Here is a 22062-nt window from a genome sequence, read left to right as displayed (position 1 = left end):
ATGCCCTGGAATTGGAGTTACAGACAGTTCTGAGTGGCCATGTAGGTGCTGAGGTTTCATGAATGGAATTTGAGACTGAGATTGTGGTTCTTAGGGAGGCCATTGCACACAAACGATTGACCCTTTGGAAGTTTATAGGGTGGACATCTCCAACTAAGTGTAGCTTCTGTTTTCTCTTTTAATAAGCAATTGCTCTGAGCGGATACTGTTCTGTAGGTGAGGGTTCGGCACTGAACAAAACAAACACGAATGCTGGCCACTGCAGCTTACATTCTAGAAGGGAGACAATGAATGTACAAACACACACAACTATAGTTCAACAGTTAGAAAGCGATTAGTACTAACTAACCCACAGTGAGTTTCAGGCCAGCCTGGGCTACATGAGACAGTCTCAAAAACCAAAGCAAAAGGAGAGGTAAGGAACAAACAGGGATAGTTTGGGAAGGCCCAGCGTGCCATGTTTTTCTTTGGGGGACAGTGTTATCCTAAGACAGGATCGTGTCTCTCCACCTGTTATGTGGGCTAAGAGACTCTGAAAAGTCTTTTTCTTTCTTCCTCTTTGGACCTCAGTACTTATCCCCAAATCTAGAGACGTGGACACTAGCTCAGATTGTCCCCAACAGGTATTCAATGGTTTCACAGTTAATTCCCACCCTGTTTGTCTCTAGTCTCCTCAGGCAGCTGTTGCCTTCTTGGCTTCTATCCATCTCCTAGAGGGAGAGGGTAGGATTCGGCCCGAGTGTCAGGATCTGACCCAGCCTATCAGGAAGCCCCTCAGATGTGTCAAGATCTGACCCAGCTTATCTGGAAGCCCCTCAGATATGTCTTTCCCTGGCCCAGGGCAAGAACAGTGTGAGATTTAACCTTGGGGTGGGGAGAAAAAGTAGATCTTAGACTCGCAGACTTGAGCGGCAGATTGAAGAGACTGCCGTGAAAGGAAAGAAAGGAGGAGGGGAGGGAAGAAAGAATGGTATTTGGGGTGGAGGAAGTAGCCAGCCGTGTTCAGTACAACTGAGGAGTCATGCAAGGAGAGGTTCTCGGGTGAGTCACTTTATCACCCTGAGGTTTGGTTTGTCTGTTAAATAGTGCTCATCTTCCAGGACTGTCATGAGACTCCGAAATAATATATGCAAAGTGTCTGTGTCTTATTAAGAAAGATTATATAGAAAGATGTATAGAAAACATTGTTGTTGTTTTTTTTTTCTGGAAATGGGACTAGGATGGGGCTGTCCTAGCAGAAGAAAAGAGGGGAAGGGTATGTGTGTACAGCAATGTTAACTACTCCTCAGCAGCAGGACTTTTAGTGGGCCTGTCCCTTGCCAGGTAAGGCTGGGTAGTCAGCGAGGACCACCCACTTCAGTTCAGGGGCTGAGTGGAGGTAAAGTGGGAGCCAGGAAGAACCCCAGAGGCAAGTGCTATGGGAGGGGCTGAGCGGTATGGGCAGCCTAACTTTGATAACAGGGACCCTGGGCTAGCAAAGGTTGGAAGGTATCTGGGAGGGAGTTCCACTTCTTGTCCCGGGTATTAGAGCAGGCTGGTCCAGGAATGTGGGTGTTCTCCTGGGTCCTATTCTCTTGCCCAAGCTACCTAGGGTGAGGTGTGCTCCTGGGGTTACTCACTTCAGTGGGAGGTGAGGTGCCTTTCACTCTCCTCGCTCTCTCCTTGAGCGCTTGGTCTGGTCTGAGCTCTGCCCCTCCCCAGCTCCTGGTCTTTTCTCTCCACACAATAACAGGATATGATCAGTTCGAAGAGAGGAAGTGGGGGAGGACTGCTGTGCTGATAGCGGGGGAAGGAGAGGGGGTTCTGACTCTCCCCTCTCTAGTCCTCCCCTGCTCTGTCAACCCGCCTCTGTAGCTCCTTTTTCCCCTAAGCCGTTCCCTAGGCCTCTATCTGAGACCAGTGGGGATGAACTTGTGTGTTCAGGACTGTTTGCCTATGGAGAGACAGCCTTGACCACACCTTCGTCAGGGCCTGCCTTCTGGAGAGGCTTGCTGGTCAAGCTTTAGATGCTGGTTATTTCCTGCCCTGCAGCTGCTGGAGTCTAAGGGTAGGTAGGTGGGTCGCTGAGCAGGGTTCCATCTGTCCAATGGCTGGCTTCCCAAGTCCACTCGCATATGATTCAGTGCAAAGGGTGGTAGAATCAATCAAAAAGTCCTGTCAAATGCTGGCTTGGCATGGCCTTGTACAGTGTTTGGGCCAGGCTGCAAAAAATGGAAAATGAAATTCAGAGAAAGAAGTGTCTTAATCAGGGTTCTCTAGAGTCACAGAATTTGTGGAGGGCATCTCTCTCTCTCATCTCTCTGGAATGACTTACAGGCTGCAGTCTAACCAATCCAACAATGGCTGGCTGTGAATCCAGTAGTTTCTCAGTCCCAGGAGACTGGGTGTCTCAGCTGATCTTCTGTGTGTGCTGGGATCCTGAAGAAGTGGGCTCCAATGTCAGGGGAAGAACGGGTGTGCTGGAAAGGCAGGACAAGCAATCAGGAAGCTTTCCTTCTTCCATTGTCCTTTATAGGTTTCCAGAAGAAGGTGTGACCCAGATTAAAGATCCTTCAAGATCTGAATCAAAAGCCTGTGTCTTCCAACCTCAAGAACCATATCAAAGGCATGGTGTCTTCCATCCTCAATGACCCAGATCACAGGTTTGCCCTCTGTTACTGGATTATAGTTCATTACAAATATAGTCAAATTGACAACCAAGAATAGCCATCGCAACAAGGGTCATGGAGGTGGGCTGAGCTGGAACTCAACACTAGGTCCACTGAGTGACCACCTCTTTAGGCCAGGGCTGTCCTTAGGACTTCCAAAGCTGATGGAAAACTTTCAGACCTGCCCTGTCCAACACAACAGCTATTAAACACATGTATTTTTTCAGTATTTGAAGGATGACTGACATACCAAGGAACCGAGTTTGTTTACAATTACACATTGTAAACAATGGTGTTTAATTTGAATTAATTGTAGAAAACCATGTGCAGATATTGGTTTTTGACCAGTAAAGCTTTAGACCCTCATCCATTGGGTTACTGATCACTTACTGTCTCCTCTGCTGAACCAGGCCATGCTGGGGACACAGATCATTCGGGTAGTTGAGGCCATGCATTAAGGACTCTCTTAGAGGCCAACCAGGAGAAGAATGGGCTCACTTCGTGGTCATGGGAAGTTTCTCAGAGAATGCTAGCTCTGGAGAGATAGATAAGTAGGGTTTTATCAAGGGTACAGAGAGGAATGGAAGTTGGGTGGCGGGTATGAATAAAGACTCAGCACTGGGAAGAATGTGATGTGCTTTGGAGATTGTGGCCTTGGTTGGTGGGGTATATATGTTTTAAATGTTGGGCCGGAGAAGCCTTGTGGTCTGGTCACCAGAAATCTGAGGTTCCCTGAGAGTAATGGGAGCCATAGTGAGGGTTGTGAGCAGATCAGAGGGTGGTCAGAACAGGCTTTGGGGACTTTGTAGGTAACCACAGTGGAGGTCAGCTGCAGGCATGGACACAGGGAAGGAGTCAGAGAGCCACAGCATCCTTAGCATAGCATGATGGCCTGCTGAACATATGGCTGAGGTGAGCTTTCTGTTGTCATGGCGTCCTGGGTGTGACTGTGAGAAGGATATGATTGCAGAACCCTGGAACTTGGAACTTAGAGAGCCTAGAATCCTCTGGAACAAACCTCCAAGGAGATGTTTTCATTAGAATTTTTAAACTTTTTCTGAGAGTATAATATAGCTACATCATTCTTCCCTTCCTTCTCCCTCCAACTCCTCCCTTGCACTCCCTCCTTTGTTCTTTTTCAAAATCAAGGCCTCTTTTCAGTTGTTATTAAACATATATGTGTTATCATACACACACATTTCTAAATATATGAATACCACCTGCTCAGGTCGTGTAATGTTATTTGTATGCATGTTTTCAGGGCTGGTCTTTTGGTATTGGATGTCAGCGGGTGTGCTAATTCCCTGGAAAGACTCTTGCTCTCAGCATCCTTGAGTTGCCCTTTAGTTCCCTGTCTAGGGTTGAGGCCCTTTGAGCTTTCCTCCGACCATCTTCGCATGTTGATTGGTGGTGGACTTGTTTAGGTATTGTTAAGCAGCCACACTGTTGAGATTTCATGGATTCAGCTTCTCTGACCTTTCTAGGAGACACAATCTCAGACCCAGCTTCTCGGCTTTGTCAATTTTTTTTGCCCCTTCTTCTGCAGTGATCCCGGAGCCTTTGGTTCAGGATTAGTGTTGTAGATGTATCATTTGAGACTCAGCTCCACAACTCTGCATTTTGATCTATTGTGGTTTTCTATAGTGGTCTCTGTCTGTTGCAAAGAGAATCTCCCTTGATGAAGGGTGAGAACTACACTTATCAGTGGGTAAATGGATAAATATTTAGAAGGTGGTTGGGGGTTATTTGGTTCAGTGAAGTAGCGGGTGTAGGCTCTCCCGCAAGGTCTGTGACTTCACTAGCCCTGAGTAGTCGGCTGGGGTTCTAGTACCAGGCATAGGTTTCTGCTTGTTAAGTAGACCTTAATTCCAACTAGGGAACTGTTGGTTCCTGCCAAGGTATGAGTGTCCTTATTACACCCTTAGGGTTATGGATCGTGCCATGTTGGTTGTTGTGGTTCATAGCAAGGTAGGACCAAGCTGCTCTTTCTTGATTCTAACACGCTTCCCAGCACTGTCTATTCTGTAGACATGTCTGTCCCCATGGGACAGTTACACCAAGGTGCTGACGGAGCAGAGCGAGCTGCCTGGGAAGAACAGGTTTTGGCACAGACCCCAAGGCTGAGGAGATCAGAAAGAGGATAGAAGTTCCTCTCAGAAGGAGCATGCTCAGAAGGCTGCATGTCCTCTCAAGGATTCAGGACAGGGAAATGTGCTTCCATTTTACAGAGGTCACAGAGGTCAAATGTGTCTGAGAGAAGCTGCTCAGAGCCAGTCTCTCATCCCACAGCAAATCAGCCCTGGATGGTGCTATGATTACCACAGAGTCCTCTGAGGGCAAGTCAGAGGGTAGATCCATATAATTGGGAGATGCGTGTGCAGGTTATTTCATGAGTTCCCAGATTTGGGGGAGACCCCCTGTGTCCTCATTAATTTCCATTATGCAGATGGTAGTCTGACAATGATTTCAACTACCCCTGCCCACCCCTTTGCCACCCTGTGACAAAGTCTTCCAAGACCCTTGCCCTTCTGAGATCTACGGAGAGCTATGGGACCAGGCTAGAAAACCTTTTCCCACCCAATGCCTGTGACAACCTGGCCAGCTGAGCCCTGGCAGCTCAGGGCCCTCAGCCCTTCCCAGCTCATGGCTCACCCAGCTGCAGCCTGGGACTTTCGGTGTTCCTGGGTCCCAGGCTCCGGGGGAATCTCAGGGGGCTGGGCCTTCTGCCCTCTTACTGTTCCCACACAGGCTAAGGCAGGCTTGTTTCTCAGCGCTCCCGCCCCTCTCTCTAGCAATTCCCTGGGCGCCACGCATTCAATGGGCTATCAGGCTTGCCCATCACTCTCACCCCCCTCCCCACTCTGTTACCCCTGAATAGGTGGGATCCAGATAGCTACAGGCACTCCCATCCCCAAGCCCCCAGTCAATATCTCTGAGGACCCCGTCTGGGACTTTGTAGCTCTGCGGTGGTTACCTGCCTTACCACGCTAAGAACTGCGGGGTACTTGCATGGCTGGCGCGCTAGCAGTCCGTTCTATTGTCTGCCACTGCCCTAAAGCTGCGGTCTCAACATTAAGACTGCCTAGCCGTGCTGCTGCGATTGTGCCCCGCAAGTCTAGACAGAGGTAGCGTTACAGTCTCCAGTGTTTAGCTCCTGGAGACAGGTGTCTCCTTTTGGGGACTATATGCGTCTCCCCCTCTCTTGCCGTTGGCTGCGGGTGTGACAATGCAAACGGAGATCCTGTGCACGCAGACAGCAGGCAGGACAAGGCAGTGGCTGCTTGCCTTGCCTTTTTTTTGGGTATTTGGGTGGGGGTATTCGGGTTGGCTGTAGGCCCTTCAGGGTCCACATCTGCCGGGTTGGGGCTGTGCCAAAGGCGCTGGCCTGTCCAGTTGCCTGGCTGCGCTGCGCTGAGCTGCGGGAAGCATGGAGCTTGCCTGCTGGCAGGCTCCCATGATGCTAATGAGGGCAGTCCCGGGCCAGGGGGAGGGGAGCCTTTGTCCTGCTCTTGTCTTTGCTGGAGAGTCCTCAGAGAGAGACAAGGGGCCCTCCACAGACCCAAGTACACCCGATTAGCCGCCATCACTCACATTGATGGCACTCAGAGCTCTGGAGTGTGGACAGAGGTGGGGGAGGAAGAGAAACAAACAGGTCCTGGGGAGTCCCTGCACTTTCCAGGCAGTGGCCTAGAGAAACACCCCAAGATCAACGTAGAGAAACACTGCTCCCTGCTCTCCCCTCTGTTTTTTTTTTTTTTCTTTCCTTTCCAGGCTACACCTTTGCTGTACTCAAGATAATACCCTATCACCAGCAACAATGGTAGGCTCTGGTTAGAGTGTCTCTGATGATCTGTCCTCCCTCCCCCTTGCTTCTTCCCGAACTCCCAGCATCTTTTAAGCTATGTCCTGGGTGACTAAGTATGTCCTGCCTCCTTTCCCCACTGTTGGTGGGCTACTGGGGCTCAGATCTCCAGGGGCAGGTACTTCCCTGCACAGAGTAGTAGTCTCATCGCATGTGAAAACTCTCACCAATCTCCAAGCAGAGTGCACAATAAACCAGTGTTTTAGGGATGTGTGACTGATGCAAAAGGGTGAATGGTTTGATTATTTTCAAAGCAGCCCCCTCAAACCTGGGCCCATAGATACCCAAGATGTTGGAGAGAATTCAGAAAGAACATGGACACGAAGGGGAAAAATATTACATCTTGTTTTTAATGGCTTTGACTGAGACGACTTTCCATCTGAGAGAGAGGGTGCATAGAGAGGAGAGAGAGAGAGAGAGAGAGAGAGAGAGAGAATCATAGTAGAACCACCAGCATCTGGGACTTCTTGTCACCAATGGAATCATTCTCCAGTTGTGGTAGATCACATTGGTATGTTATCTATGGTCATTCTCACCTTAAACTTATGGCAATTATTATTATCACTATCATTATTATCATTATCACTAATAATCATAATTATCACTAATCACTTTTATTATTATTATGAGAGAGAGAGAGAGAGAGAGAGAGAGAGAGAGTTAGTTTAGGCTAGGCTCAAACTTGTGACCCTCCTGCTTGGCTTTCTAGGTGCTGGGATTGTAGGTGTGTGCTACTATGTCCAGCTTCCATAATATAATATTTTTAACATACCTTAAGTTGTATTTTTGTTTCGTTGGTTTTTATGATAATTCTATTTTTTTATTTTATGTATTTAAGACATTCATTTTAAAAAACTACATAGACTGCACCACACTGCTCAAGAGGCCCATGCCATAGAGAAGATGAAAAGTCCCTGCACAAAGGTATTCCCTTCGTTGGCTTTTCCCTAGCTCCATCTCCATCAGGATAGAGTCTGGTGTTTGCGCCCATACCTGTGCCCCTCTCTGTGATTTGTCTAGAGACTGGGAGAGAGATAAGCACAGTCTGGTGTGAGTGGAAGGGCTCCAGGCTCACTGCTCCAATATCACCCTTGAGCTGCCACTTTTAAAAGATGGCTCCTATTGCCCAGTTCCTCCCACACGCCAGGCCAGAAATAGAACAGTGAATATGGAATTTTCCTGATAGAAAAAAAATGGAGAACAGGAGATAAATTAAATAAATGGTGGATTCCAGGGGGATAATGCCAAAGAGCAAAATAAAACTAGAAAAGGAAATAGGTGGGGTTTATAGAGCTGAATTTGCAGGGATTCAAAGGTCTGAACTGGAAAGCCTCAGGGGTTAGGTGATCTTAGAGTCAAGACCCAAGGGAGATGAGGAGAAAGTTGTGAAGACGACTGGGAGAGAGTAGCTATCACAGGGAGAGCACAGGGAGTACGAAGGCCCTGAGGTCCAAGTGGGCCTGCTGTGGCCAGGGCCAGCAGGGGGCAGGTGTGGCTGGAGTAAGGGAAGAGGGAGCAGGGGACAGGTTAGAGACATCACGTAGAGAAGCTAGGCCATCCTGACGGCTAGGGCTTTTGTGTTTTGACTAGCTCACAAATTAAGGTTTAGCTTGAATTTCTGTCTGACACGCTGAGAACAGACAGGGAGTGAGGAGACCAGGCCATGGGAAGCCACAGCTTACAATAGGGAACTTGAAGTAAACCTGGAAAGGGAGGGGACGGGGCTCAGGATAGATTGTTTAGAAAGAGTCAAGAGGATTCACTGGCAGCTCGGTGTGGAGAGTGTCAGAGAGAAAGTGAAAGGCAACCACAGGGAGGGTGGGATGCCATATGTCAAGGGGAACCTGTGGAGGGGAAATGTTCAGTGGTTTGAGCTCAGGAGCTCAATTTGGACATCTTACTCTTTCTTTTGAGCTAGGTCTCACCATGTAGCTCACCAAATAGCCCAAGCTGGCCTCAAACTCACAAAGACTCCCTGGGATTAAAGGCACACACCACCAGGTGACATCTTACTTCTGAGATGCCAGTTGGGAGAGTGGTCCAGGCTTGGAGGCATCACTTCTGGGTGGGCTATGACACAGCGGACAAGCATGCCCATCAGTAGCCATCACTCCTGCTCCTACTGGCACCAGTCAGGTGCTTTTCATTAATCTCCTCTCAGTCTCTCTACAAGCTCAAGGGGAAGCAGCTGATACTATCCCTTTGTACGGATGGATAAACTCACTCAAGATGTAAGGGCCTTGCTGTTGTCACCACCAGAGAAAAGCAAAGTTGGGGTTTCAGTTTGCATTGGCCACATTTCAGAACTCAAGCTCTCAAACCCATTAAAAATATTTATTTTTATATTTATTTATTTTTGAATTTTTCAAGACAGGGTTCTCTGTGTAACAGTCCTGCTGTCCTGGAACTAGCTCTTGTAAACCAGGCTGGCCTTGAGCTCACAGAGATCCCAGAGATCCACCTGCCTCTGCCTCCTGAGTGCTGGGATGAAAGGTGTGCATCACCACCACCACCTGGCTATTTATTTTTATTTTATGTGTGTGTGTGTGTGTGTGTGTGTGTGTGTGTTTAGCCTGTATGTCTGTATGTGGGATGCGTGGTCAATGCCTGTGGAGGATAGAAGGTGTTGAATCCCCTGGTACAGGAGTTAAAGATGTGTTCTGGGAATTGAACCGAGATGGTTTTAAAGAGAAACCAGCACTCTTAGCCACTGAGCCATCTTCTCCAGGCCCTCTATAGCCCTTCAACACTATTGCAATGTCATCTACAAGCCTTATAGGCCCCCTTCCTTCCGGCCTCCCTGACTTCCTTCCCTCCCTCCCTCCTTTGTTTTTGTTTTCAAGATACTCCTCCTCAGTTTCCTAGTATCTTTAGAAAATTCAAACTATCCTTAAAGTTAATACTTAGAATCTTTGATGATTTTATACATGTATGTGTGTGTGTGTGTGTGTGTGTGTGTGTGAGAGAGAGAGAGAGAGAGAGAGAGAGAGAGGAGAGAAAAAGAGAAGAGAGAGGGAGATAGAGAGGAAGATGGAGGGAGGACATGGGATATATAGGGATAAAGAGGGAGGGGCAAGAGACAAAATGACTATTTCTTTGTAGGTGTGCTCCCAGAGACCTCCTTCATCCAAACAGATCGCACGTCCTTCTGCCTCCTGAAATGTTACTCTGAGACCATGGAGGGATCAATCAATCAATCCACTCATTATCTGAGACCTCAGGATCAAACTCTCCCCAAAGTCCCCTGGCTGGCAACACAGGGGCCCATGGGCAGATACTTCATAGCCAAACCTCAGCTCCGTCGGACTTTGTGTGCTTGCTTCCTGGCAGAACCTACAAAGCATCAACTCCAAAGGTGCAGAAAAAAATGTTTGACTCGTTATATTGAATGCTGCCATAAGGCCCTGGATAAACACTTGTTGAATGAATGTTACACATCCTGTTATCTTTTCCTGATCTTCCATATTAGATGGGACACAGTGCCCAAACACCTGCTTCGAGACATTTAGTAAGACTGTAACCTTTAATAAAAGATTGATTTTAATTTCAAGTGTGTGTGTGTGTGTGTGTGTGTGTGTGTGTGTGTGGTGCATGTGAGTACAGGTGCCTGCAGGGCTGTAAGTGTCAGGTCTCCCGGGGCTAGAGTGACAGGTGGTTGGGAGCCACCTGATATGGATGCTAGGAACTAAACTCAGGTCTTTTCAAAAGTAGTACACACTTTTGACCCCTGAGCAATCTCTCCAGCTGCCCCCTCTTTTTTGGAATAAGGTCTCCCTGTGTAGTTCAAACAGACATAGAATTCACTATGTAGCCTGAACTTGCAATGATCCTCCTGCCTCAGTGTCCCATGTGCTGGACTATAGCAGACAGTGCTGTGCCCAGCTGGTGTGATACAGTTTCATAGCTACACATATTAAGCTCTGCTTGCTCATGATGGTATTTCCGGTCCTCTAGCTGGCAGCAAACATGGAGTGAATGAATACATGAAAGCATACTGGGGTGAAATTGGGCAAAGTGATCAATAAGTCAGGGCTGGGGAGAGGCACTGAGCCCTGGGCTGTATAAAGAACTGCCAGGGATTGGTCCTATCACTCCTAATCGACTATGTGGCACTCACTTGGAATCTTTCAGGGTCATATTTTCCTCAGCTGAAAAACTAGGAGCAAGATGGCATCATTCAGGGTGAGCCTGTAGGTCAGGAGAGGCTAATTCTAGAAGCTTGTTTCCCGGTTTGGTTCCCTGCTGGCCTGGAGCCCTGATGGGCAGCAGAACTGTGCAGAAGCCATTGGGAAAGATTTGGCCCTGGGTCTTCTGCTGGCAGGAGGATCCTGGTCTGGCCCCCTCCTTACTTTCTGGGTTGGGTGAGGAGGCAATAGGAGGATGTGATTGATCTTCTCTTCTGGGGGGTCCTCACCATAAATCTCCCTGGCCCACTGGGGTCTCCTAGGACTCAGAAGCAGCCGCCAGTGCATTCCTTGGCTCTGCATGTTCTGGGCTTTGTACCCTTTGCTTCTTTCAGTTCCTAGCTTTGGGATCACCTGTGAGGCCAAGTACTTGTCTGCCCGGATCATAGCTCCCTCTGGGTACCAGATAACCTCTGTCCAGAGAGTCACCAGCCTTTCTCCAAGTCTGATCTTGAGATCACATGGCATGGCCTCGAATAGACCTGCAGCAGATTCACCAAAGAGTCAGGACTCCTTAACTCTTTTGTGCCATGGTTCAAGAAAGCCTACCGCTTCTTTCGTCTACATATTATTATTTATTATTATTTGTGTGCGTGTGGGGGGTGTGCATGTGCATGGTGTGTATTTGGAGGTGAGCAAACCATAGTGCACATATGGAGGTCAAAGGCCAACTTTGTGGAGATGGTTCTCTCCTACCTTTATATGGGTTTCAGGCATGGAACCCAGGTCGTCAGGCTTGGACAGCAAGTACAGCACCCAAGGAGCCATCTTGCTAGCTCCCTGTGGTCTCTTTCTCCATGAAATGTTTTCAGAAGCATCTAATAAAATGTACATCACTGAACAGCAAGCAAAGTGTATTGAAACAGAGTTATCAAAATGTTAAAGGTACGTTTGTGATACAGTAATTTAAGTGTACCTTTAAAAATGCATTTGACCGGATTTGTGGAAGCTTCATTGACTACTATGGTTACCTACTGATAAACACAAATAATAAATACGTCAAATACCCACAGCGGCTGGGCGTGATAGGACAGCATCTGAGGACTGTGGTTTGCAGTCTTTATTTCGAATGGAAGAAACTTGCAACATTTACAGGTTAGTGAAAAGCCAGATGTGGTACCCCCTGCCCAAGTTCACAAGCCTTAGGGAGTGTTAACAGCAGGCAGCCAAGTTAGTGAAATGCTCTGAGCGTGGAGAGGAGCCTCCATTCCCCAACCAGTCTAGCTTAGCCCTCTGTAGACACCCTCATGGGTGACTGTGGGTGACATGGTCTTTTGCCTTCCTTGGTACTTCTATAGGCATAGTTCAGTTCCCTCGGAAACATTCTCTCCTTAGGGCTGGACAGCTCCAAGTGCCCTCACTTATCCACAGAGATTCTGGGGCCACTGTCCTAGAGCTAGCAGTAGCGGAAGACAAAGGGCCCACCTGTAGCTAGTCACGCTATCCCTCCACTCACTTCCTTTTACCTTCTACCCTGTCAGACCAGGCACTGTATATTCTGATTTAATATCATAAAATGTATGTGAGTATGTGGTGTAGGCATTGTGCTCATGCTGTGTGCTGGAGGTAACAAAATAAAAGTGTGTGTATGTGTGTGTGTGTGTGTGTGTGTGTGTGTGTGTGAGAGAGAGAGAGAGAGAGAGAGAGAGAGAGAGAGAGAGAGAGAGAGAGATCTGTCCTTGCAGGCGATAGGTGCACAAACATGTCAACCATATGGCATTTCAGTTTGTGAGAATAGCCGTGAACAGAGGAGTAGAGAAGACTCCGGGGAAGGTGAGGGGAGGGGACGGACGTCAAAGAAGTCTTCCTGGAGAAAGCGACCTCTAAAGCAAGACTTGGGAGGCCACTTTGCTAGGAGGGACTTGAAGAGAGCACTCCAGGCAGAGGACTATGTACTGTGTGGATCAGGTCAAGGGACAGGAGACCCTGGGCCAGGCGAGGATGAAGAGGAGGGTTGACTGCCCTGCCCCTCAGGCAGACACCTGGGCAGAAGTTTGAACATTATTTTATGGACCAGGAGAGGCCAAAATGAGACAGTCTCCAGGAATGTTCAGGCTTTCAGCAAAGATTAACAGGAAGGATATCACAAGGATGAGTGAAGAGGACTTTTACCTTTGTATGCTGAACATCCGTCCACCTCGAGGGCTGGGAATGTAGCACAGTGCTTACTTAGCATGGACTAGGCCCTCGATTCAATTCTTAGTACCACAGGGGGAAAACAGCAGCAAAAACGAACAAACTCAAACACCGTTCTTGAATGTGTCACCCGGCTTTTTCTCAGTCTGAACTCTAGGTGTATGGCCGTCTCCATCATATCTTTCTGCGTTGTCTTATACCGCCCCACGCCAGAGCATCACCAGCAGGAAGCCTTCCTTGATGATTCAGTCACTTTCTGTTACATCAGAACTCTAGGTACACATGCCACCGTCTCCATCTCCACTGACTGGTTATATGTCAGTGTTCATTTTCCCTTCCTGTATTCCACCCTTGAAAAAGGATGGGAGTCAGGGCGGCTAGAGAGAGGGAAGCTCTTTAATCTTCCATTGTGAACTGTGCGGCCAGTACCACAGCCTGGGATTGGAGCTACACAGTGCCACCTCCTGGCAGTAGGTAGAATGGCAGGAAAGATGTTGGAGGGAGGACAGAAAGGAGGGAGGGATGTGGGAAACTAGCGCTCTTGAGGATAAGCCAGTTCTAGATGGTGGAAGGTTCATCTAGGGGCCAGATGATTACAGATGAGAGCTGGGCAAGAAACAGGAGGGGGGAACCGAGTGCGGGATGGAACAGCTGCCCGAGGTGAGGATCCAGGGTCGAGCCGTAAGAGCTGCTGAGACCCACCCAAACTTTGAGATTCAGCCAGACAACCAGGAACCCCTTTGTTACCTTGGAAACAGGGATGTTGTTCATAAGCCTAGGGAGACAAGCCTTTCCCTGAGTGAGAACTTCCAGGGATCAGGGACCTAGCCTTAAAGCCAAGAGTCCCCTCCACCCCCATCCCTCCACCCGCTTTCCGGAACAACTTGTTTTTGCTTTTAAAGCCTGGGACTTTGACCTGGGAGCTGTTTCCTTCCCTTGGTCACCTGATGTCCTTTCTACTCATCATCCCTTACTGTGCCCAAAGTATAGTTCTGGGAGTCTCTGCTTTCTGCTGGGGTTTCAGGGAAGTTGGGGTGCTTAGGGAACGAGACTGGGTCTCCCATGCTGGTACCAGAGGCTGGGGTATTCCCTGAGGGTATAAGCTAGTGAGTGGGTACCACCACAGAAACCTCTCTGCACACCTCTCTTTGGATCTCTCTGCCCTCGGCTGCTGGAGTATCCCTCTATTTCGGGATTTCACTTTCCTGCTTCATTTTGCCCCCTTTTTCTTTGAAACACCTGTGTTTGATCTCTCAATTCAACACACACACACACACACACACACACACACACACTGCATCCTGGGGAAGTCACGTGTCCCACCTTGAGACACTGCCACCCACTCAGTTGCCCAATTCAGAAACTTAACCTGAGAGTCACTCACTCTCCTCTCCAGCTAGTCACGTGCCCACACCCTCCCTGGTTTTTCCACCTCCCAAGCCCTGTTCAAAGCCCCATCTAAAGCAGCTCAGTCAGTGGTGACAGGACCTGCATCCCTAAGTCTGCCTCTCCCGTCTACAATAACCTTTTCATTTTCTCAGATGAGGATTTGACCTTGGTCCCCTGCCCCCTGCTTTACACCACTGAGGAAGGCCTGGTGGATATTTGTTAAATTCCGCCCCATTCCTTTCATTCCAACCAGCGGTTCCCTGGTTGTTCATTAATGCCTGTCATGCCTCCTCCTGAGTGCTCCTGAAATCCTCAGGCCATGTTAAAAACAGGTTACACATGTACGGATGGTGTCGCTCAAGCCCATGAAGAGTTCCCCTACGGCCCCTTGGAGAAGAACCCACTGTCACACGGTCACAGGCTCACATGCATGAAAGTAGGCAGACACTCAGAGGAAGCAGGCTCAGGCCTCCGACCCTGTCTCTGGACACCAACTTTGTCATCTCTGGGCCTTCTTTCTGTCCCTTTTTTCTTCTTCCTGAGGCAGGGTTTCTCTGCTGCTTTGGAGCCTGTCCTGGAACTAACTCTTTTAGACCAGGCTGACTTCAAACTCACAGATATCCATCTGCCTCTGCCTACCAAATGCTGGGATTACAGGCGAGCACTACCACCACCTGGTTTCTGGGCCTCTCTTGATCTGCCAGCATTTCCTTCCTTCTTTCTTTCCTTTCCTTTGATTTTTTTCTTTTCTCTTTGAACAGGAACTAGGACCTGCTGGCAAATGTGACTCAGGACAAGCAGTTCTGCAGAAGTCCTCCGAGTTCAGGCTCCGTACCATCCACAGTGCCTTTGCCGGTGTTTAATGTCACGGCCACCTGTTCTTTGCCATCTTATTTCCAAACTCATCCTTTCTGAACCCGATCAAGCCAGGATGGTAGACTTGTGTGGGTCCTGGATCACAGGCTCCATGCTCTGTACTCAAGGACAGATGGACATGTGTCTGTGCCCTAGGGTTTCTCAAAGGTACCTGAGTACCTCCCTGGAGCCAAGACAGCAGAAGATCTGTTACCCGAGTGACCACAGGGAAGACCTGCTTGCAGTGACCTTTCAGGAACCAGTGCAAGCAACAGGGACTGCCAAGAAATCCTTTCCCCTCCCTTCCTTAGGAAGTGGGTCTATCCTGCTCTAGCATCTCAACTCCTGTATTCTGGGGTGGCTGGGGCAATGATGCCCACAATGACCTTCAGCCCCAGACTTCAGTAGGTACTTGGGTCATTCTTAGTGTCTGGAAGGTCAGGTGGATGCTATGTGTCTTGTGGAGTAGGGGGTGGGCTTCTGCTGGGCCTGGCTTGCGGCGTCTATGTCTGAGGACAGAAGAACTACCTTGTGGCTACTCCTGGTTATAGTCTGGGCCTGTTCTGCACAACCTCCTCTGATGAATGGAGGTGGATCTGAAGCGTTGAGGCTTCTGACCAAGTCAAATCTTGTCTGGTTCCTGCCAGGTTACCGGGGACTGGAAATGTGGAACCCGGCTATGAGAAAGGCGTGGGGGAACAACAGGATTAGTCAGGGTTGGGGATTGTGAAGTGAGGTTGTATCTCAGGGGTGGGACCCAGTGTCTGGCGTGGTGGATCAGAACAGGTGAATGTAAGACAGCCCTGGAGAAAGCAGGCAGGTGAGCCTTTCCTGAGGGTTTTGGCCACGAAGGTGCTTTTCCTCTGACTCCTTGAGCCAGCCAGCAAGTATCTTAATCTCACTGTCAGTCCTCCAAAACGCCCCACCCACTCACTGAGCCCATTCAAGTCCAGACTGAAAATGTGTGTCACACCTTTCCCAGAGAGCCCAGCCCCACTGCCAGGAAAGGTGAGCTGAGGGTGACTTCTGACGTAGTGTGGATCTTGGAGGGGGCTGGGACTTTCCCTTTACTTCCCCAATTCACAGGCCCACCTCCTTAACTGGCTTTTGACGGGTACCTTAAGCGCCAATTTGTTGGGCTGGGCATCAGCCAGGCCTGGCAGCGCATTTCCAAAGGAGGAAGGGCAGTTTCTCTTCACCAGCCTGCCAGTTCTTCCTCCCTGCCCTCCCTCCCTTTCTGCCTAACCCAATCCCGTGCCTCTCCTTCAGAGCCTGACTGCTCCCCAGCTGATCTCATAGGAACACTCCAGACCTCCAGCAGCTCCCGGAGTACAAACACCAGCAGTGGACCAAGGCCCTACAGCTGCCTACAGCCATGTTGGCCCTCAACCTGCTCATACTGGGCCTGCTCTCCGCAGTGGCACCTGCCAGCTGTCAACAAGGTAGCACAGGCCAGGAGCACCTGGGCTGCAGAGAGGAGAGGGCTGGTCGGGAAAACAGTGACCTGGGTGGGACGGGGTGGTGACCTGCAATACCGTAGTGTTTTGGAGGGGGCACTGGGCCAGACACACTCCTCTGACTTAGGCTCTGAGATTTGTTTTTCTCCAGAGTGAAGTGGGAGAACAGGGAACATGTTGGCTCTGGTGGTTAGGTGAGGGACAGGAGTTGAGATCCAAACCTCACAGCAGGACCCAGAGATGACTGGGTACTGACGGCAGGGGCTAGGAACTTGAGGCTGGGAGTGGTCCGAAGGCACCCTCAAATGCTTGCTCTTGGCAGGACGGGTAGTGGTTGTACAGGAGCTGTCCCGAGTCCTTGGCTTTGGCCTAAGTCCTTTTTCTGTTGCTGTTGTTTGTTTTGAGGCAGGGTCTCTCTACCTGAGCTGTCCTGGAACTCATAATGTAGACCAGGTTGGCCTTGAACTCACTGAGATGGCCTGCCTCTGCCTCTTGGATGACCCAAGCCCCCTTTTTCTCACTTTCTCCGGAGCAGACCATGGGTGTACTCTTCACCAAGCTCTTTCTGCTGTGCTGTGTGACCTTGAGAAAATCACTGCCCCACTCTGAGTCTTAGTCTTTTTATTCATTCTCAGTAAACCTCACCCTGCCATCTCTCAGAGCTGCTGCCAGGTTGGAGGTTTGGGAGGGCTTTGTACCCAGTGTCTCGGGGTTGGCGAAGATGCTCATGCATATTTGTGTCACCTCTGAATCCTATGTCTCAGAGGCCTTCTGAGAAACTGAAGTACCAGAGAGGTCTAGTAACTTACATGGGTCAGCCCCAGACCATTCCCCTCTCCATCTTTGACTCTACCACTTGCTCCCTAGAGCCACAAGAGGAGGAGCAGAGGACTGTGGTCCCTGGTGTCTTGTGAGGGAGGAGTTAGCTGTAAGAACCAAGGAAGGAAGTGGGGAAGGGACCTCCCAGGGTTGTTCCCAATGCCAGAGCATCATTGGCCAGAAGAAGTGATGGACCTGAGCCAGTGTTTCTTGGCAAGGGTGGGGATGGGGGCAACCCAAAACAATGGCCCTTGCAGAGCAATTGTACTGTGCATCTTCTGCTACCCGGGGATTGTTAACCTAGTGTTGCCATGGCTACAACCAGAAAGTTCCAGGATCCTCCCTTTTCCTAACACCTGCCAGCCTCAGAGACAGTACTAAGACTAGGCTAGTCTTCTCTGCAGCAGAAGATATCCAAGTAGACTCAAAGGACTTTGGCCTTGGAATGAGGCAAGCTGAAGCCTTTTGACGCCCAGCTTCTCATAACGTAGGATGGCTCAAGTCTTACAGGTGTCTTGTCTGAAGCTCTCCCAAGCTTCCTGTTGTCCTCTCTCTTCTTGAGGCTCAGAGTGAGGTCCTCGGTCTAATGAGGAGAATAGTCTTCCTTGGGGCTGCTAGTGGCCCGAGGGCAGAGGCTTCTGAGAAGTTTTAAGGGTTGGGGTTGATGTCGGGTGAAAAAGCAGAAGGGGTACAAGGCTAGACCTTAACCTACTCTCTGACCTTTGCATCCTGGCCACGCTGCTGGAGAGGATGAAGAGGCTCCAATCTGGAGCCCACCATCCCCTGCCATCTTACCTCTCTTACCCTGCCCCCCATCCGAGCCCAGGGCTGAGCAGCCCAGGGCAGATCTCACCCCTCCTAATCTTCCCAAAGAAGCTTTATGCTCAAGAACTGGATCTGCCGGATGCCAGCCTTAGCCTGGCAGCTCTGGGCCAGCGGGGGAGGAGGAGGGGCCACTCCCAGCTGACAGGGCTGAGGCCAGTCATTGGAGCTGCCCTTTGGTCCCTGTTTTCTTGCACTTCCTAGGGGGCCTGCATGTGACTGAAGGGGGCATGTGTGCAGGAAGGAGGTCCTGGGAGCTAGGGCCTCAGAGCAAACCCTGACATGTGTTCCCTATTTGGTTGCTTAGGTTTCCTTCGGACTTTAGTAGGCTCTAAGCCCCCTTCCTTCCCTCGCCTACTTAGGAGAGTAGACAGACCTAACTTACATCTACTCTAGCCACTCAGATGTCCCTCTTGGCCCTACAGAGGCTGTTGGCCTTTGACACAGTCCCAAGACTGTCCTGTCCCTGCAGCTCCATTTCCTTTTTCAGGTCTGGGGAACCTTCAGCCCTGGATGCAGGGCCTTATTGCTGTGGCCGTGTTCCTGGTCCTGGTTGCAATCGCCTTTGCTGTCAACCACTTCTGGTGCCAGGAAGAGCCGTGAGTGCTGTGTGAAGAAGGCCCGGGGCTGAGAAGCCCTCAGTGCTCAGGGTGTTGCTTTTATTCTAGTAAGGGATGACCTCAGGAGCTCCGGTTAAAGTCTTGTCACTGTGAGGAAGGGAAACTAACTGGTCCTCAGGTTCTCAGGAAGAGTTAGTGACAGAACCAGCTCCCAGCCTGTCTGGTTCCCAGGCCTACAGTCTGTTGACCTCATGGCTCTCTCATTCCCCCATCCACCTGCTACCCCACAGGAACTTGGGAGAAATGTCTTCTTTCCTCAGTGTCTCAATTTTTTTTCCCACCTATGGGGGTTGGGATGAGAGACTGACCCTCCTCCTGAAATAGAAGGCCCCCATCCTTTTGGAAGGTCAGCCACATGTGATGCAAAGAGCCTCACAGGCGCACAGACTGGATAAGCAATTCAAGTCAAACACAGCCTAAAGAAAGTGCAGAGTGCGGGACACAGCCTAGCTGGCTTGGGGTTGAAAGGGGGTTGGTTAGCAAGGTTTCACCGACTGCACGTTTACCCCAAAACCTGACACACAAGGAGTCAGTCAGAAGATGGGGTGGTGTTCCAGTTTGGGGCCTGGCACTGGTACCAGGCATGAATGCATAGAGATCAAGAGCCCTCTGGGTAAAGCTACATCGGCCTTACGGGGATCTTTCCCAGGTCTCACCGAGGTGGCCTGATAGCCAGGGACCCAGCCTCAGCCCTGCAAGGCCTGCAGAGTATGTGCAAAGAGTTCAGGGGTGGAGACGGACAGGGAGTTCCAGTGTGAGGCCGAGGAGGTCAGTAGGACCTGGCAGCACCAGTGATCTAGACTGGGCGCTTTATGCAATGCAGCTGGGATCAGTAGTTGAGATGACCTTGAGAGTCCTGGCTGTTCCACGCGAATGCACAGAATGTGCAGTCTGCAGGTTTAAAGACAAAAGGAGGCTGAGTATGAGGCTGGATAGTCTGGACCTGGAGGGGACAGAGGCCGTTCAGAAAGGGATGGGTGAATCTAAGAGCTGCTTGGGAGGGAAGCTGGGAGCTGACAGAGGGAGGCAGTAGGGGGCACTAGAGGGGGGAGTACAGGGATGACTCTTGAAGCCCCCGCCCTGAGCAGATGACATTGAGAACAAACTGAGTTGACTTCGGTGGGGGGGCATGTCTGGTATGATGTGCCTGTGGGATGTCTGAAGACATATACCTGAAGCTCAGTAGGTATAAGGGACCCTCACAAAGGCAGTCTGAGGGGTGAAAGATGGGCGCTTATTGCTAGAAATGCTGTTAGTCCTGTATCTGCCTTCTGAGACCACTAACCACATCTCCAGGTTTGGGATATACTCTGAGTCCTGTTGGGTTTATGATGGGGCTGAGGTCGTGTGTTTGGAGGCAGTGGAAAGAGACCTGAGACTTAGGACAAGTGTCTTACAACCGCCTGTGTTCCCCACTTTCCTGGTGGATCAGGCAGGAGGAGGTGAGGCCTGAGGAGGAGGAGGAAGCTGGAAAGCTGGTGTCTGCAGGGTCCAGAGGAAAGCTGGGGTTACTCTCTTCTTAGATGGGGCGGAGCGGACAGTCATTGATGAGCGACTGACAAACTTCATTTCCAGGGAGCCTGGGAACATGGTCATGATTGTTGGAAGCAAGGCAGACGGGGTCCTGGTGGGAATGGACGGCAGATACTCTTCAATGGCGTCTGGTTTTAGGTGAGACGCTACTGGGGCAGATGGGAAAGGCGTGTGAAGCAAAGAGGAAGGGCTGGTGAGGTGAGGAACGATCTGTGAGGGCTACAGTATCCTGCATGGAGACAAAGGTTCGATTCAGGGAGAAGGCTCAGACAGGGGGAAGGGTAAAGGGTATTATGGGGAAGGTTTTCAATGTGGAAAGGGAAGTCAGTGGAAGGGTGAGTCGGGGGAGACTCTGTGGGAAGGGAGTTCTTGGGAGGCTTAATGGGGAAACCACTAAGGAGGAGAAACCACAGACGAGGAGAAAGACATTTGGGTGGGGATGATTCTGAGGAGCCTCCAGTGCAGGCACACAGGTGTAGATACACTCAGGGGAAGGACTCTCTGCTCCCCTGCCTCTCTGGGAGCCAGAGGCTAATTCTGGAGAGAAGGCCTTGGTGTAGGATGGTGAAGAGAGAAAGACATGGGGGAAGGGAAGCCAATGACTCCATAAGCCCTACCTCCTTTTCCAGGTCCAGTGAGCACAAGAATGCCTTCGAGAACATTCTGGAGGAAGAGGGCAGGGTCCGCAGCACACCCATGTGACAAGCTCCTCTATGGCCCCAGTCCCCAGGCTATGGGGCACACAGAGTTGATGCCGGCACTTCACCCCATCACTGCCCTGCAGGGATCTATTGAAACAAGCTGCCCCTCTCGGCTCTCGTGAGTCACAGCCAAACTGAGCACAGGATGCACTGTGGCCCTGGGGTCTTCCACCCAATTCTGAGGAGCCCTCACCTTTCATCTCCCTCCTCCTGCAACTATGGAAGTGGCCCTGATGTCTACGAAATAAAGACTTTTTATACTTCTGGGGCAAAGACTCAGACCCAGCTTCCAGGCTCCAAGCATGGCCTTGCCCATTTCTTTCCAATCACTGCCTTCTAGGGCCCATGGCCATTGGATTTATGGATTACCCAGGAAGCTCTGGACCTTCTGGATTTTTCCTTTACAGCACACCACCCACTCTGTCCAGCTCTCTCCCCTCCCCAGGGCTCCAGAGTGTTGGGCTAGCATATGGGAAAGAAAACCGTGGAGCTGAGATGGACTAGACAGAACCCAGGCCTCACCTGTGTCCTGGCTCGGCTCTCAGCCCTAGGTGGGACGGGAGTCAGGGAAACATCCTGGAAGAGAAGAGACCAGGAGGCTCTGAGGCAAGTGCCGCCTGGCCCAGCTCCTCTGTGCCTGTGTGTCTCATTGAACAACTTTCTGTGGCAATAACCAAAAACAGACTCATTTCAGATCCAGGGGAAGTGTGTAGAGAAGGCGGCCAGAGCCTTCTTGTTTCCAGATGTTTCTCTGCCACCGACCTCACCTTTTTTTTTTTTTTTTTTTTTTTTGGTTTTTCGAGACAGGGTTTCTCTGTGGTTTTGGAGCCTGTCCTGGAACTAGCTCTTGTAGACCAGGCTGGCCTCGAACTCACCGACCTCACCTTTTCACAGTGCCTTGCTTCACGGTCACAGCGATGACTTTGTGGTCTAAGGCTTGCCTGAATGTCTCAAGGAATACCCACAAACCATCTCTCTGGGGTTGAGGAGCCAGCCTGCAATAGAGGTAGAGCTGAGCAGAGAAGGGGGAGCAGTG

General features: G+C 50.3%; 1 protein-coding gene across 1 annotated transcript; it reads left to right on the top strand.

The window, feature by feature from the left end:
• The first annotated feature begins 16038 nt into the window (after positions 1 to 16038).
• On the top strand, positions 16039 to 21313 carry Pdzk1ip1 (PDZK1 interacting protein 1). The gene is made up of 5 exons (XM_041652888.1): positions 16039 to 16082; positions 16344 to 16516; positions 18663 to 18771; positions 20368 to 20463; positions 20955 to 21313. Exons 2-5 carry the CDS (start codon positions 16450 to 16452, stop codon positions 21025 to 21027), a joined length of 345 nt encoding a protein of 114 aa, XP_041508822.1. The 5' UTR covers positions 16039 to 16082; positions 16344 to 16449; the 3' UTR covers positions 21028 to 21313.
• The last annotated feature ends 749 nt before the right edge of the window (positions 21314 to 22062 follow it).

The sequence above is a fragment of the Microtus oregoni genome, unplaced genomic scaffold (assembly GCF_018167655.1).
Source record: "Microtus oregoni isolate MIOR12 unplaced genomic scaffold, Mior012 000005F_ref0000423, whole genome shotgun sequence".
Classification (NCBI taxonomy): domain Eukaryota; kingdom Metazoa; phylum Chordata; class Mammalia; order Rodentia; family Cricetidae; genus Microtus; species Microtus oregoni.
This window is presented reverse-complemented; position numbering and strand designations above follow the sequence as displayed.